The sequence below is a fragment of the Naegleria fowleri genome (assembly GCF_008403515.1).
Source record: "Naegleria fowleri strain ATCC 30894 chromosome Unknown tig16, whole genome shotgun sequence".
NCBI classification, from domain to species: Eukaryota; Heterolobosea; class Eutetramitea; order Acrasida; family Naegleriidae; genus Naegleria; species Naegleria fowleri.
The window spans coordinates 615,647-629,671 of record NW_025407948.1 but is presented as its reverse complement, the minus strand read 5'-3'; the positions used below and the strand labels follow the sequence as shown (position 1 = coordinate 629,671).

The 14,025-nt window shown below is 36.3% G+C and overlaps 9 protein-coding genes across 9 annotated transcripts; 5 read left to right on the top strand and 4 right to left on the bottom strand.

The window, feature by feature from the left end:
• Positions 1-16: 16 nt before the first annotated feature.
• Positions 17-2,332, bottom strand: FDP41_012927 (uncharacterized protein; the record flags this gene model as incomplete). The annotated part of the gene is made up of 1 exon (XM_044703500.1): positions 17-2,332. One exon carries the CDS (start codon positions 2,330-2,332, stop codon positions 17-19), a length of 2,316 nt encoding a protein of 771 aa, XP_044565852.1.
• A 20-nt stretch (positions 2,333-2,352) lies between these two features.
• On the top strand, positions 2,353-2,727 carry FDP41_012926 (uncharacterized protein; the record flags this gene model as incomplete). Its single annotated transcript, XM_044703499.1, has 3 exons — positions 2,353-2,437; positions 2,526-2,618; positions 2,672-2,727. The coding sequence occupies 3 exons, from the start codon at positions 2,353-2,355 to the stop codon at positions 2,725-2,727; spliced, it is 234 nt and encodes a 77-aa protein (XP_044565851.1).
• Positions 2,728-2,748: 21 nt separating this feature from the next.
• FDP41_012925 (uncharacterized protein) lies at positions 2,749-5,101 on the bottom strand (the record flags this gene model as incomplete). Its single annotated transcript, XM_044703498.1, has 7 exons — positions 2,749-2,865; positions 2,912-3,094; positions 3,137-3,271; positions 3,321-4,097; positions 4,145-4,452; positions 4,503-4,836; positions 4,907-5,101. The coding sequence occupies 7 exons, from the start codon at positions 5,099-5,101 to the stop codon at positions 2,749-2,751; spliced, it is 2,049 nt and encodes a 682-aa protein (XP_044565850.1).
• Positions 5,102-5,699: 598 nt separating this feature from the next.
• Positions 5,700-6,800, bottom strand: FDP41_012924 (uncharacterized protein; the record flags this gene model as incomplete). The annotated part of the gene is made up of 1 exon (XM_044703497.1): positions 5,700-6,800. The coding sequence occupies one exon, from the start codon at positions 6,798-6,800 to the stop codon at positions 5,700-5,702; it is 1,101 nt and encodes a 366-aa protein (XP_044565849.1).
• Positions 6,801-6,839: 39 nt separating this feature from the next.
• On the top strand, positions 6,840-8,523 carry FDP41_012923 (uncharacterized protein; the record flags this gene model as incomplete). Its single annotated transcript, XM_044703496.1, has 2 exons — positions 6,840-8,179; positions 8,244-8,523. 2 exons carry the CDS (start codon positions 6,840-6,842, stop codon positions 8,521-8,523), a joined length of 1,620 nt encoding a protein of 539 aa, XP_044565848.1.
• Positions 8,524-8,558: 35 nt separating this feature from the next.
• On the bottom strand, positions 8,559-10,334 carry FDP41_012922 (uncharacterized protein; the record flags this gene model as incomplete). Its single annotated transcript, XM_044703495.1, has 1 exon — positions 8,559-10,334. The coding sequence occupies one exon, from the start codon at positions 10,332-10,334 to the stop codon at positions 8,559-8,561; it is 1,776 nt and encodes a 591-aa protein (XP_044565847.1).
• Positions 10,335-10,694: 360 nt separating this feature from the next.
• FDP41_012921 (uncharacterized protein) lies at positions 10,695-11,072 on the top strand (the record flags this gene model as incomplete). Its single annotated transcript, XM_044703494.1, has 1 exon — positions 10,695-11,072. One exon carries the CDS (start codon positions 10,695-10,697, stop codon positions 11,070-11,072), a length of 378 nt encoding a protein of 125 aa, XP_044565846.1.
• Positions 11,073-11,393: 321 nt separating this feature from the next.
• Positions 11,394-12,599, top strand: FDP41_012920 (uncharacterized protein; the record flags this gene model as incomplete). The annotated part of the gene is made up of 1 exon (XM_044703493.1): positions 11,394-12,599. The coding sequence occupies one exon, from the start codon at positions 11,394-11,396 to the stop codon at positions 12,597-12,599; it is 1,206 nt and encodes a 401-aa protein (XP_044565845.1).
• Positions 12,600-12,648: 49 nt separating this feature from the next.
• FDP41_012919 (uncharacterized protein) lies at positions 12,649-14,022 on the top strand (the record flags this gene model as incomplete). Its single annotated transcript, XM_044703491.1, has 1 exon — positions 12,649-14,022. One exon carries the CDS (start codon positions 12,649-12,651, stop codon positions 14,020-14,022), a length of 1,374 nt encoding a protein of 457 aa, XP_044565844.1.
• Between the last annotated feature and the right edge of the window lie 3 nt (positions 14,023-14,025).

Sequence of the window (14,025 nt, the reverse complement as noted above, 5' to 3'; positions counted from 1 at the left end):
TGAATTTACACATGTATTACTGATAAGTCTTCATTAAATGTTCCCACATGTCCAATAATTGATCGAGCGTCATGGAACTTAAAAGCGTGCCATCACGTTTTCGAACACTGACAGTCTTCTCTTTCATCTCTTTTTCTCCAAGAACCAAAATAAAGTTATATTGAAGTAATTGAGCTTCTCTAATCTTCTTTTTCATGGTTTTGTCAGAGACATCCACATCGACGTAATAATTGGAATACACGCCACGTTGTTCAGCTCTCGAGAAAATTTCCTCTTTGACTTGATGGCAATATTGAACCAGTTCGTCTTTGTCAGAAGCAACAGGACAGATAAAGCATTGTCTTGGATTGAGCCAAAATGGCCATTTTCCGCCCAAATGTTCTGTCAGTAGAGCAATAAATCTTTCAATGCTTCCAAGTATGGCTCTATGAATGATAACAGGAGTATGTAATTGATCATTGTCACCTTGATATTTCAAATTAAAGCGAATTGGGAGTTGGAAATCCAATTGAATGGTAGCACATTGATGTAATCGTTGCAAGCTATCCTCGATTTGAATATCGATTTTAGGTCCATAAAACGCTCCATCACCTTCATTGAGTCGCCAATTATAACCCTTGAGACATTCTTTTAGGGATTCTTCTGCCTTATTCCATTTTTCAATGTCACCAACAAATTTCTGAGGCCTTGTAGATAAGTTAAACTTCAAATTAAAACCAAATATATCACTGTAAACAAATTTCACAAATTCCAAACAATTTTCAATTTCAGTTTTAACTTGTTCAGGAGCACAAAATATATGCGAATCATCTTGATGGAATCTTCTCACTCGAGTTAAGCCAGTCAAAGAACCACGTGGCTCATTTCTATGAAGTGGACTAAAATCAGCTAATCGAAGAGGTAACTCTTTGTATGATCTGGTCTTACTGTCAAACATTAAGCAGTGAGCAGGACAGTTCATTGGTTTGATACCAATTGTTTCTTCTTTTTGTTGACTCGCTGTACCTTCAATAACTGTAAACATGTCTTCTTTGTAATGTTCCCAGTGTCCAGATGTAATCCATAGTTCCTTTTGAAACATTTGAGGAGTAATGACCTCGTCATAACCTCTTTTTTTGTATTGCTTTCTAATAAATTCAACGAGTTTGTTAAACATTCTTGTTCCATGTGGTAAAAAGAATGGTGTACCTGGACTTGTCTCATGGAAGAAGAATAAATCTTGTTTCTTTGCAATTGTTCTGTGATCTCTTTTCAGAGCTTCCTCAATGTTATTCTGCCATTCTTCTAATTGTTTTGATTTTGGGAATGAAATACCATATACACGTTGTAGTAGTGGTTGTTTTTCGTCTCCTTTCCAATATGCCCCGCTCAGCTTGGTGAGCTTGAAAGCTTTAATGAAAGAGGTGTTTGGCAAATGTGGGCCTCTACACAAATCCACCAATTCTCCACATTTGTAGAGAGTAACAGGATCATTGTCTGGAATTTTGTCTATAATGTCTAATTTGAAAGGGTTGTATTTGAAAATCTCTCTTGCAATTTCTTTGTTGATGCGTAATCTTTGAAATGGGTACTTTTCTTTCACAACGTCTTGCATGTACTTTTCAAGCTCTTCAAGCTGTTCAGTCGCAATTCTTTGGTTATTTTCAATATATCCTTCGTAGAAAAATCCTCCATTTAACAATTGTTGAGCACCGTTGGCATCTTTGGAAATTAAAGCTGGCCCATCACAGAGCTTCAAAGCATTTCCGAATTTTCTTTCTAAAGCGCATCCAAGGATATGTGCAGATGAATGCCAAAACACTTCCTTTCCCTCGGGGTCTTCAAAAGTGAAATATTGAATGGTTTTGTTTGGTTCTTTGATTGTTTCATTAATTTCATGAAAAGTAGTATTTAGATCCGTAATTTGGTCATTCACTTTGCAAACAACAAATTCATTAACTTCATTCTTAAAGAACAACTCTGATGCCAGCTGAAGTGGAGTCTTTTTGAGGAAATCTGTATCAATTGTAACAGTGATGGTTTTCACCTTATCACCAAATCGTAGCTCTAAATTTTCATTTCTTCCAATAGGGAAATTCTCGGGTTTGAGAGATTGTACTTGGCTTTGATTTTTCATCAACTCGGTCCAGTGCTGTAATCTCTCCTCAAAAGCGAAATTTAAAAAGCATGTCGAAAATCTTCTTGGAACAGAGTTACATGATGACGATGAGAGAAAGGAACTGGTAACATAATTGCTCATCATTTTCAAACCGATTGAATTATTCTTCCCAGTCAAGCCTCTTTCGAGATGATGACTTGCTTTCATCATCACGGAGGATACGCAATTTTTCATTTTTTCAAATAATATAAAAAATGACTTTATGGACGCTGATCAAGATTGTTGTTCTGCTTGTGAATGCTATTGCGGTGTTGAATGAAGAACGATTCCTGAGGAGAAGTACGTTTTAAAATTTTGATGATGAATTGAAATCATCAAAATAATAATTATTTTTTGTGATTTTTTAATGACCGGAATTCCAACTCAGTCGGATTTGGTTACAGACCTGAAGTGGTAGCTGAAGAGAGCTTGAAAGCACGAACTATTAATTTACTACATGCCGTCAGAACGCTATTGAGAAGTAAGTTGAGAAATTTAACCATAAAAGTTACAAATTTGAGTGTTGACCGACAGTTCCATTGATATTTATTAATGCATTTGTAATTGTAATTTTGCTCTTGGTTGGATAAAGAGTCAACAACAACTAAATATTAATAATCTTCATCAAAGAAATCGAAATTCTTCTCCTTGGCAGTTTCATTGTCAGTGAATAAGTCGTCATCAAAGTTGATAGAGAATAGCGGCTCAGTGAAGGGCATTTCAAGTGGCTAGTGACGTTAAAAATACAAAGTGAACGGTAACACGTGTACTTACGTCAGATTTACGTTTTTCAGGTACCTTAACATCTTCAACATTCCCACTTTGTAATTTTTCGGATAATGATTGAATGGCATTGTCCAAGTCTTGAAGTGATTTTTGGTAATTCTCTTGCAGTGCTTGCAGCTTTGAAGCCACTTCTTTTTTCTTGTTAGTAAGAGCTTGTTTCTCCATTTCATACTTTGAATGGTCACCAATCACAGCTGTGTAAGCACAACTTACCATATCTTGATACTTTTTAGAGATTTCTTGCTGATAACTTTCCATCTCCTTCAGGGCTTGCAGCTTTAACTCTTCAATGGACTTGTGAAGGTCGAAATCTTCCATCAACCCCACTTCTTGTGATAGTTTTTGCATCTACGGCAATTGTAAAATTAATTTGATGAACGTCAAAACCGACACTTACAATAGTTTGCTTCTCGTAAATAGTATCCTTAATATTTCTTCCGACAGCTTGCGCATCTGCAATCTCTTTTTCAAGATTATTAACAGATGCTTGAAGATTGATGTGTTCCTCCCTAAGCATTGACAGTTTCATCTCATAGTTCTTTACATATTGCTCTTGGGTTATCTTTTCTTCTTTCTTCTTTTCCAACTCTTGCAAAAGAGTTGCGATTGTCAATTCTTCCTTTGCTATCATTTCAGAAAGACTTTTTTCTTCGTTCGTTGCTTTATCAATTTGTACGTTCAAATCTTCAACTAGTTGCTTTGCGTTGGTCAAGCTTTGATCAGACTCAAGCTCCAAAGAATATATTTCGGCGTTAAGATTCTGCAAAGTTTGATGACACTCTTCAATTTCTGCTCTTAGCAACACTGATTGACTTTCCCCATCTTCCAAGAATTGGTTGAGTTGTTCTCTTAATACAGCTAGTTCGGATATTTCTCCGCCCATCTTGTCAATGTTGGACAGGCAAACCGCTCTCACCTCGTCCAATTCGGTTTGAGTCTTACTCAAAGCTTCATACTCACTGAAAACCTCTGTCAATGTTTCTTTCAGTTCTCGGTGGTACTTTTCTTTCATTTGCAGCTTTTGGGCAAGTGACGAGATCTTTGTCGTGTCCATCTCGTTATTATTGTCAACCCCTGCTTTAATTTTAAGCTTTTCGAGAGCATCCTTAAATCTGAAGGCTTCATATCCATCTTTGTGCTGTCTAAAATCATTAATCTCTCGCTCAATATAACCCTTAGAAAGGTTGTTAAAAAAGTTCAGAAACAATCACAGCTACATACAATATCATTTTCGGTTTGTTTTCTTTGAGTTCTAACGTTCTCAATAGTATTTTCTAATGATTCAACGGCTACTGAAGATTTTCGTTCATTGCTCAAAAGGTCTTCCAACTGAACCTTACTTGAGTTGATCACGTCTGCAAGACGGCCAATCTTTTCTTGCTCGGAGTATATTTGATCTCTTTTTTGTCGTGTTCTTTCCACAGTTTCCTGAATACTTGCAAAAAGCGACTGCAACAGTTCTTGTTTCTCTTTAATCTCCCTTTCTAAATCTGTTCGTTTCTTTTCTTTCTCGTTAAGTTGTGCATTTACTATCAAAAAAGATATATTGTTGAATGATTATTAAAAAGGATCAACTTACCTTTGGCTAGATGATCCTCTTGGTTTTGATTTTCGTTTTGAAGAATCTGTACTTGATCAACATACTCTTCATAACGTTTTTGATCTCCAGATACTCTTTGTTTCAAGACTTCAACAGCCTCTTTCATTAGTGCAGATTTTTCTTCAACTTCGGTCAGGAGAGTCTTCATACCCAACAGTTCTTGATCCAAGGCATCACTTCTTGACTTGAGTTTAGCGAGTCGAGCCATTTCAGATTGACTAACCGCTTCCCACTTGACTTTGGCTTTAGAGAGATCGGACACAAGGTCTTCCATAGCTTTAAGACTTGTTTGACTCTTTTGAAGAAGCTTGGACTGAAGTTATTAAAAGGAAATAGTAAATTGTAAGAAAATGATATCAATCAGCATTGATCTGCTACATTACCTTAGCCTCAATATTTTGCTTATTTTGACTTCTTGCATTCAACAATTTCTCAACGGAGTTCTTCAACAAGTCATATTTGGATCTTGTTTTCAAAGACTCTTTTCTCATTTGCAAGTCTCTCTTTTGCTGGGTACCACTCTCAGAGTTGATGCTCTGGAATTTGGCTGTCTTGAAGGAGAAAGACTGCTTTTGCATTTTTTTGGAGCGGTTTAGTCAACCGAATGATTGAGAGCAAGCCTTATTTACTAATGAAACAATTTATTCATCCTACAGAAGAATTTTCGAGCATGTTCATTGTGCCAGCCTTCGTGAGCGAGAGTCCAACAAAATTGCAATGGTTCCATGCTGTCATCCACCTTCCGAGAAAGCATCTCTGTCTTTGCAGTCACACATGTCTCAACAAAATGTTGCTATTACACGTTTTCCAGGTCATTATTTTGTTTTGTTCGGTTGATCATTGAAGAAGAGATTGGGTTTGTTTCAGATGATGATTGAATAGAAGAACTTGTAGAACCTCCGAATGATATATTCTTTGATGAAAATACACGAAGAAAATTTCTCCTTCGTAATATTAAAAAGAGACCAATGGCTAACAACAACCCAATAATTATGAAAAAACTGAATGAAATGAAATGTCCGTATTCATGTGATTTGTTTTGAATAATGTTAACGGCATTTGCAAGTGATGGAGGTGGATTGTTGTTGCCCTGAACGATGACTGGTCCCTTCTGCCCTCCTCAGCCCATTTTTTTGTTTTGATGATTTTAAAAGTGACATTTACAAAAGTTCTTTTCTACTTCTTTACTTTCTTGTCATTCGTCATGGACATTCCAAAGTAGGCCAAAGCAATAACCGCTAACGAGACAACCATTAACACCAGAATAAATATTTTGAATTTCTTAGAATTTGCTTTCTTTGTTTCTTTTCCTGAAATAATATCCAAACACCAATCGTGGAACTCTCGGGTCCTGTCAACCAATTCTCTATCTCTACATCCAGCCCTGTGATACCATTCCTCAAGAGAACATCTGTAATGTAACCAGTGTGATAGAGGATTAGACTCAAATTTCTTCGAAACAACATGATATTGCGCTCTGGCAATTATTGGTTTTGTTAGTTCATTTCTCTGATAAAGATCATTTGGTCCACTTTGACCAATTGCTTTTAGTTCTAGCTGATAGATGTTTTCATTTGAGCTTGGTTCATCCATTATTAGATTAAAAGTATCTTTGTAAGTACTTTCAATTTCATGGTCTGGTAATCTGTGTTCAAATGTATTCAATTCAGATAACCCAAAATTAATAGACATTCTTCTAATTACGTCATACATATTTTCTAGTCGTGAATACAATTCATCCTTAAATAAAACAACTTGTATCATGAGGTTGCTGTGATTTTCTCCTTCATCAGCAACAAAAGAATTTTGAGATTGAGCCTTAAATGTTGAAGGATATCTTTTTGATAGAACATCAAAGTAACACGTATTAACCAAATGTGAAATTGAGCTCCATTTGAGAAACATTTCTTCTTCTGAAGTGCTTGGCATTTGTTTTATATGAGAAAATAACCTATGTTCATAAACTGTCTTTTCTACTTCATCTAGAATATTTTTTAACTCTTCAGTACTGAATTCAGGAGTGGTTGGGGCAGTTGTTTGTGAGTTTCTATTCGTAATTTGAGAATGAAAATTCCTGATTATACTGATATCAAAGACTTTATCAAAAACAAAAAATTGTGCCTTGTGCTTAATTAAACTATTAGTCCTGATTAGTCCTCTTCCGAGAATATCTTTCTTATGAAGAGAAGAAGAGCACATCCGAAACGAAGAAGGAGCAAGCTGATTTTGGTGGCTCGAGAAACAAGCAACAACATGCTGACGGAGAGAGGACCGCATTTTTTGAAGTGGTTCTATTTTTTCTGTTGACTTGAAAAAATGTCTAAAAGGCTTTTTTCATCTCAAGAGGAGAGGATGTTGCAATCCCTGTACGATGATGATCACGAGCAATTTGCCTATGCAACAACCATCAACTTTTTTGACATTATTTCATTAGTGGCCTTGATTTACATCACTTTCCGAGTACTACGATGGATCATTCACTCTACAGTTTCATCTCCTCTCCATAAAAAGTATCGTCATGATAACGCGATTGAAAAACGAATGATGAAAGAACATGCCAAAGGAGTAATCCCTATTTTACCTCGTTTTGAATTTATTAAAACCAAAGAAAGAAATAGTGTTAGAGACGGAAAAGATAATTTAAAGAAAATATTTATTAAAAACAATATCGGCCAACAAGAGGAATGGCTGGAAGGAATTGAAGTTGAATATATTTGCAAACTCGCTGGAAAACATAATGGAGAGACAATTACTTTGGAAAATAATCTTCATTCCTATGAACCCAATTCTCCTTTATTTTCTGATGAGCAACACCAGCATGGCACTTCCACTGACCTATTGGAAGCAATACATGACATTTACTATGTGATTCCTGGAAATCCTGGAAATTGTTTAATATATCACAACTTTATGGAAGAAATTTGTAAGAAATTAGAAAGTAGAAACTCTAACACTCTTCACTTGGTTGTTGCAGTGAGTTTAAGAGGTCATTCCTATTACTATCCAAGTAGATGGTGGAAAAACGAAACCCTCAAAATTGGTAATACACATTTCACTACATCAAGATCACTCTATGATCAACTGGAAGTTTACAACCTGGAGGATCAAATTGAGTATCATTTGACTGTCATTCAACAATTGCATAAACAAATGATGAAGAAAAAGAACCATTCACAACTTAAAATACATCTGTTAGGTCATAGCGTTGGATGCTACATAATTTCTCGAGTTTTGGAACGAATGCACCTTTTGAATTTATCTGAATTTTGCTCAAAGCATATTGGAAACATTTTCTTTTATTATCCAACTTTACAAAACATGCACAAGGAAACTCCAAATGGTCAATCCATGTTGCAATATCTCATTAGACCTCAGATTAGAAAACATCTATGCAATTTATTACACAATGTTGCATCACCACTTATTCCAAGTTTTTTCATACGACTTTTGAGAAGATCGGAACCCATTCTTGTACCTTTCGCTCCTTATTATTTTGATAGCATGAGAATCATTAAGAATGTCACAACATTGGCATCTCATGAATTTAATGAAATATTACATTCATTTGGAACACCATCCATGGAAAAGGATCAAGAAATTAACACATTTAAAAGAGTTCTTCGAGACAAGAAGCATACTATTTATTCAATCTTCAGGTAAGCTGCCAAACATTATCATTTTAACACTTTGTATTTTCAATTGAAATCCACACACATCTAGCTCATCGGATCTTTGGGTTCCAAGAAAACACTTTCTTTCTTTTCTCGAACATGTATTTGAAATTTGTTTGGATGAATCAACCAAGCATGACATGATCAACCCTTCAAAAACGAGCGACATTGAATTTTGTAATCATGTGAATGAACTCATCAATCAATCCAGCTTGGTTCAACCAGGCCAACTCAATATCAATACCACCACAAAACATGCCTATGTGATTCATAACGAAGATTTACATGAGGCCTCAGAGCTCATTTTGAAAGCATTGTTGTCACAATAAAATCGTTCATCAAAAAAAGGAACAATTGTGCTTCTTTAATCGCGTTTTGGTTTCTTGGTTTGAGGTTGTTGGGTTGTCGCCTCCGAAGATAGGTGATCAGCTGTATCTTGGTCCCTAGTGTTTTCAGATGACACATTAGATGACTTTACAGATTGATGAATGGTGTTTCTTTTGCCTGGGCCCCAATTCTCTTCTGGGTTGGGTAAGAAGGTAGCAATACCTGTGTATTTTCTTGTAGTGAGTGCCTTCTCATTGACAGTAAAGTTGATATCCGTGTGATGTTGTGGCTTTTCTAAAATTGCTTGTCCTGGAGTCTTTTTAGAATCTTCCTTTTGGGGTTTCACAGGGTTCGTTTTGATCCATTCCTTCATGACATCATAAATAAAACCAATTGGAGCATCTGTTTTCAGGGCATTAGGTTTGGCATGCGATTGAGAAACTCTATATCCGGCATTGATTAAGGCTGATTTAACAGATGTCATTGGAGGGTTCATACACTTCAAAACGCTTGAAATATGATCAACAGCGTGATAGAGAGGAGCATCTGGTAACTCGGATTTGGCCACTGTTAACAATCCAATAATTCTCTTATGGGTACTAAATAATTGAGAATTTTTTTGAACATGATCTAAACACTTGGCAATGAACTCAGTGTCATGCAATGGACCTAACCACATGGGACCTGATAGTTTAAGTCGCCATCCGCATTCTGGACAGGTTTCCTTTGGAATTGTTGCTTTCGTACCATGTTCATGGAATTGCTTGCTGTTGGCACTGGACCCTCCACCAAATGTTTCTGTAAAGAATGCTTCACAGCCAGAACAAACATAAACATTTCCCATTTCCTTATAAATATTCTTCACTTTTTCTGGTGAAGTGTAAACTCTCAAAAATACTCTAACGTAGAAATCAACGCTCAATGAGAGAAGAGGGACTACATATCTCTTATATCTAGATGCACTAGTTTGAATGGATGAAATTAACATTCTCAAACCTTGTTCGTGACATGCTTTCAATTTTTGTGGATAAGCACCATATTTTGCAAAACAGGTTCCTGGTTGTTGACCACATAATACTGCCATGTCAGTACAAGTGATACACAATAGTCCACCATTTCCATCCACACATTGGACAGCACCATCAATAAATGGTGCTGCTGATCCATATGGGTCCAAATCAACAACATCAAAAGCTTTACCAGAGTTTGATGCCATATATGCGATGGCGTCTCCTTGATTGGCTGTAACACAATTTTCAGAAATATCATTAAACTCAACATTTCTCTTGATGACCTGAACTGCTTCAGGTAACAAGTCGTTTGCAATAATTTGTTTAACATCTGGAATTTCATGCCAATAACGAATGGACCTCAAACCAGTTGCAGATAAGGCTTCTAAAATTTTCAATCCTTCATATGGCTTTACGTTGTCGGAAGATGTATCCATTTCAGTGGAAGATGACACCTCTTTCTTTTTTCTTCGTCCCGTTGGAGGCTTTGATTTTTCTTCTTTTCTTGTTTCATTGAACATTTTAATCACTAGTGTAGAAACATCTCTATTGAATACTTGAACCTTGTTATAGAAAGCTTCGGTATCATTGGCATAGAGAACCGTGGCTGATCCTTCATCGATGCATTGATAGCCGCTTGGAATACTCTTAATGTTCGAAATATTGTGATGAGTACCACTTGGGTAATATTTTCCTTCTATCAAATCAACTAAAGATGATGATGATGGAAGAGTTGTGGAGGTATTGTTGCTAATATCGGAGGAGGATGGTGGCATAGAAGCATCTTGGTTGTTGTTCGGCATTTTTTTTTGTAACAAAGTTTCTTCATATTGAATATGTTTGAATTCAAAATTGCACTTGGAATGATTTGTTTTGACAGAAAAATTATTCCCACTGCATGAATTTTGTATATTCAATAATATCAAGGTTTGATTTGATTTAATAAATGATGATGAAATTAAAACAAGATGATTGAGTTTTCTTCGGAGCATGGCATTTTTTGTTGTGTGAATCAGAAGGTTCTCTTATTTGATTCAACTATTATACGAAAGAGAGGATGATGATGAAGATCAAAGATCCTAGGATGAAAAATAGAGTTATTAATGGTGGAATAGAGTATCGGTCACATGATATCGGGTCTTCACAAGAAGAATTACAAAAAAATGTCTTCATCATCTTCTTCGCTAGTTGCTGCAGCCACATTGGCTGGAATTACTTTCTTCGGATTGATTTTCTTCAAAGAATCTCTTCTTTCCTCTGACAAAGGAAAGGTTTTTGTTGGATTTTTGTGTAGCTTGATTTACATGTTTATTCTCACGGCTTACGGAAATCTCAAATCCAGTATTAAATGGTACGACATGGTTTTATGCTTGATTCCTGCAGAGATTTTTGCATCAACCCTTCATGGAGTTTGTGTTACAACATGCTTTTTGTTCTCTATGGCAATTTCGTATGAAATGTATAAAGTTTCTCAACATATTTATGGTGGCGAGACCGATAGCTCTGTTACAGTATCACCATTCGACAAGAAACGGAAATAATCACGATCCGAGTTTATAATAATATTCATGATGAATACAATTGTGCTTCAAGAAATGAAGTAATCCAAAGAAACTACTATCATAAATTTTCATTCAACAATCAACTATCAAAACGATGATTTCAAGCGTAAAGGATCCAAGTTCATATGTCGTGTGTAAGCCTTAGCTGATGATCGCTTTTATTATCGAATCGTAATTTTGCAGCCTGGCGCGGTTTTAGAAAGCAGGAAAAAATTGCTTGATCTCTCTCTTAATGGTTCTTGGGTGAACATGAGCCATACATATTCCATCATCATTAGGGAAGGGGAGAGCGATCAGATGATGGAAGAGAAAGAATCGGCGGTTGGGCAAATGAGGCCGAAACCAAAGCAAGAACAGCCTCTCCATGTGATCAACAGAATCAATTCATCTCATTTATCAAAGAGTCCGTCTCCATCTGGTATTACCATGCCAATACCCCAACATCACAGATGGATATCCACCAGTAGTTCTAAATCTCCCTCTCCTCTTCCGAGAATTAGTCCTCTTCCTCCAGTTTCAAACTCTTCTCAACTTGGTTTACCTCAACAAAAGTCTATTCAGCGACCATCCTCACCACAAGAAACACTTCGCAATACGATTCATGTCGGAAGAAACACTTTCAATAGCCATTCTTTATCACCAATACCACAAACTAAAGAATCGCCAACTGACATTGGCGTATTTGGATCACATCTGTTAAATCAAGGGGAACGAGGTACTGATAGATCTTTACTACCTCCAAACGAATCAAAAACCAAAATATATTCCCTTAACTCGGTAATCGGGGATCATGAAATGAAAACTCCCTCTCCAACTCATCAGTTATCTAATTATGGTCTTAATGAGAGCATTAATGCATCGTTGGAAATTCAGCGGTCGAAAAAACCCTTAAAATCTCACCAGATCAAGAGTGCAACGTCGAACACGCCACCTCCTCCAGTCCAAAATGAAATCTCTCCTGCAATTCCAAAACCTAAAAAGTCCCTCTCTCCTTCAGTCTTCCAACTTGACGACAAAATTTTTGATCAACCCAAACCTCTTCCAGTTTCTAATCCCTCTACACTCACAAACAAGTTAATAAGGAAGCAACAGGAAAAAGAAAACAGAAAAAAGAAAAAAGTAACAAGTGAAGCCTCTTGTAATGAAAAGAAACAAGAATATTCTCAAATAATTTCAAACGTAATTAGTAGATCGTATTTAACAGACGAAGAATTAGGAACAACGAATATTTTCAAAATTTTAACTCTTTCAGGAAAGGATGAGGAAGACCTATTTCAAAACATTGAAGAAAATAAGTACTTCTCTGGACTGGAACTGCAGGATATTTTGCATACAATTAAATTGGAAGCTCCAAAAGAATTTACACTTTGGGATCTTCAACGAAAGCGAAGGTTAGAAAAACAAAAGGAGGCAAAATTGCTGGAAGAAAAAAAAGAGAAAAGAGGAAGAACTGCAACAAAAACAATTATTGGACGAATATTTAGAGCAGGAGGCCCAAGACAGTGAAGGACCAAAGCTTGACACTGATCTTCACATCAATGTTGTTTCGTTACTCATGTCCAAACCAATTCCACGAAATGCTATCTTGAAGACCTTCGAAGGAGTTGAACGAAAAAAACAATTTGTTCAAAGAATGGAAGAATTCCATTCCTCCAATAGCAAAAATTATGAAAAGACGAAAGGAAGTGATAATGGTGTTTACTTTGATTACGGACATGAGAGACTGCTATTCTCCATGATTGATTCAGAGATGAAGCTTAAACGAAGCAAAAGTGATTCCAATCTGTTGGGCACAAGAAATACAGAACTAACCTTTTACAAGCACAACAAAAGAGAAAATTCAACTCAAGATGATAGTGTTATAATAGAATCAATATCCAAGCTCAAAACTTTAAAGCATAAGGAACTTTTACTCAAAACTTTTCAAAGACTCTTGTCTCTCAAAAAACCTAGACTGAAAAGGAACAAATCCGATTCTGACCTTGTTAATTTATTTTGTGAAGAAATTATTGATGAACCAGATAATGCAATGTTCAATTCTGAACGATCCAAAGATTTGGAAAATTCAGATGCTGAGCTTACCTCATTAGCCAACACCTCTATACTCACCTCCCAAGACCCAATCTATTCTTTCTCATCTCGAATGAATAACTTTTCAAATCACAATCAAACTACCGTAACATCAGTATTATTTCCACAACTTTCCAAAGAAAATCAACACGATGCAATATCAGAGGAAGATGTGAAACAGGCTCTTGAGAAGTTTTATGAAGATATCAAGAAAAAAGCCTCTGAAATGCCAAAACCAACAGAGCTAAAAGATGAGAGAGGTGTGCAGCCAACGCTCCACTCTCAACGTTACTCAAACCATCTCAATATTCAATCACATGGATTTTCAACCTGCTTTGATGATGATCCTCTCAAGAAGCTTATTTTACAACGAAAGAAAGAGAAAGGTGTTAGAATGAAAGTGACAAGATTTTTAGAGAGTGATCATATCGTTGAGCGAGAGGAAATTGATTTTATACAGGAGAACATTAGGCAGTTAAGGCTTAAAGCAGAGAAGGTCAAGCAAAAAAAGAAGTATCTCGATCGAAAACCCATTTTCGAGAATGCAGAAACAGATGACGTACCTCCACATTACCCAAGCTTCACTCAAGTTAAAATCATTGATTTTACCCCGGAACAGCAGCTAACGACTGTCAAGCCATCCCCAAGAACAAATATCCTAACCTCTCACTCAGCAAGAAAGCAACTCTTAGCGCACGCACAGCCTTCTAGTTTAATTGGTCTTCCCTCTCGAAGCTCATTGATTCAGCGTCAAGGATCACACCACTCTTTTTCAATGTCCATAACGTCCATTTCCACACCTCGTGGCCAAAAACCTCTCACTGCACCAAATATTAAACGAAAGACATTTGGGTTTTGAATT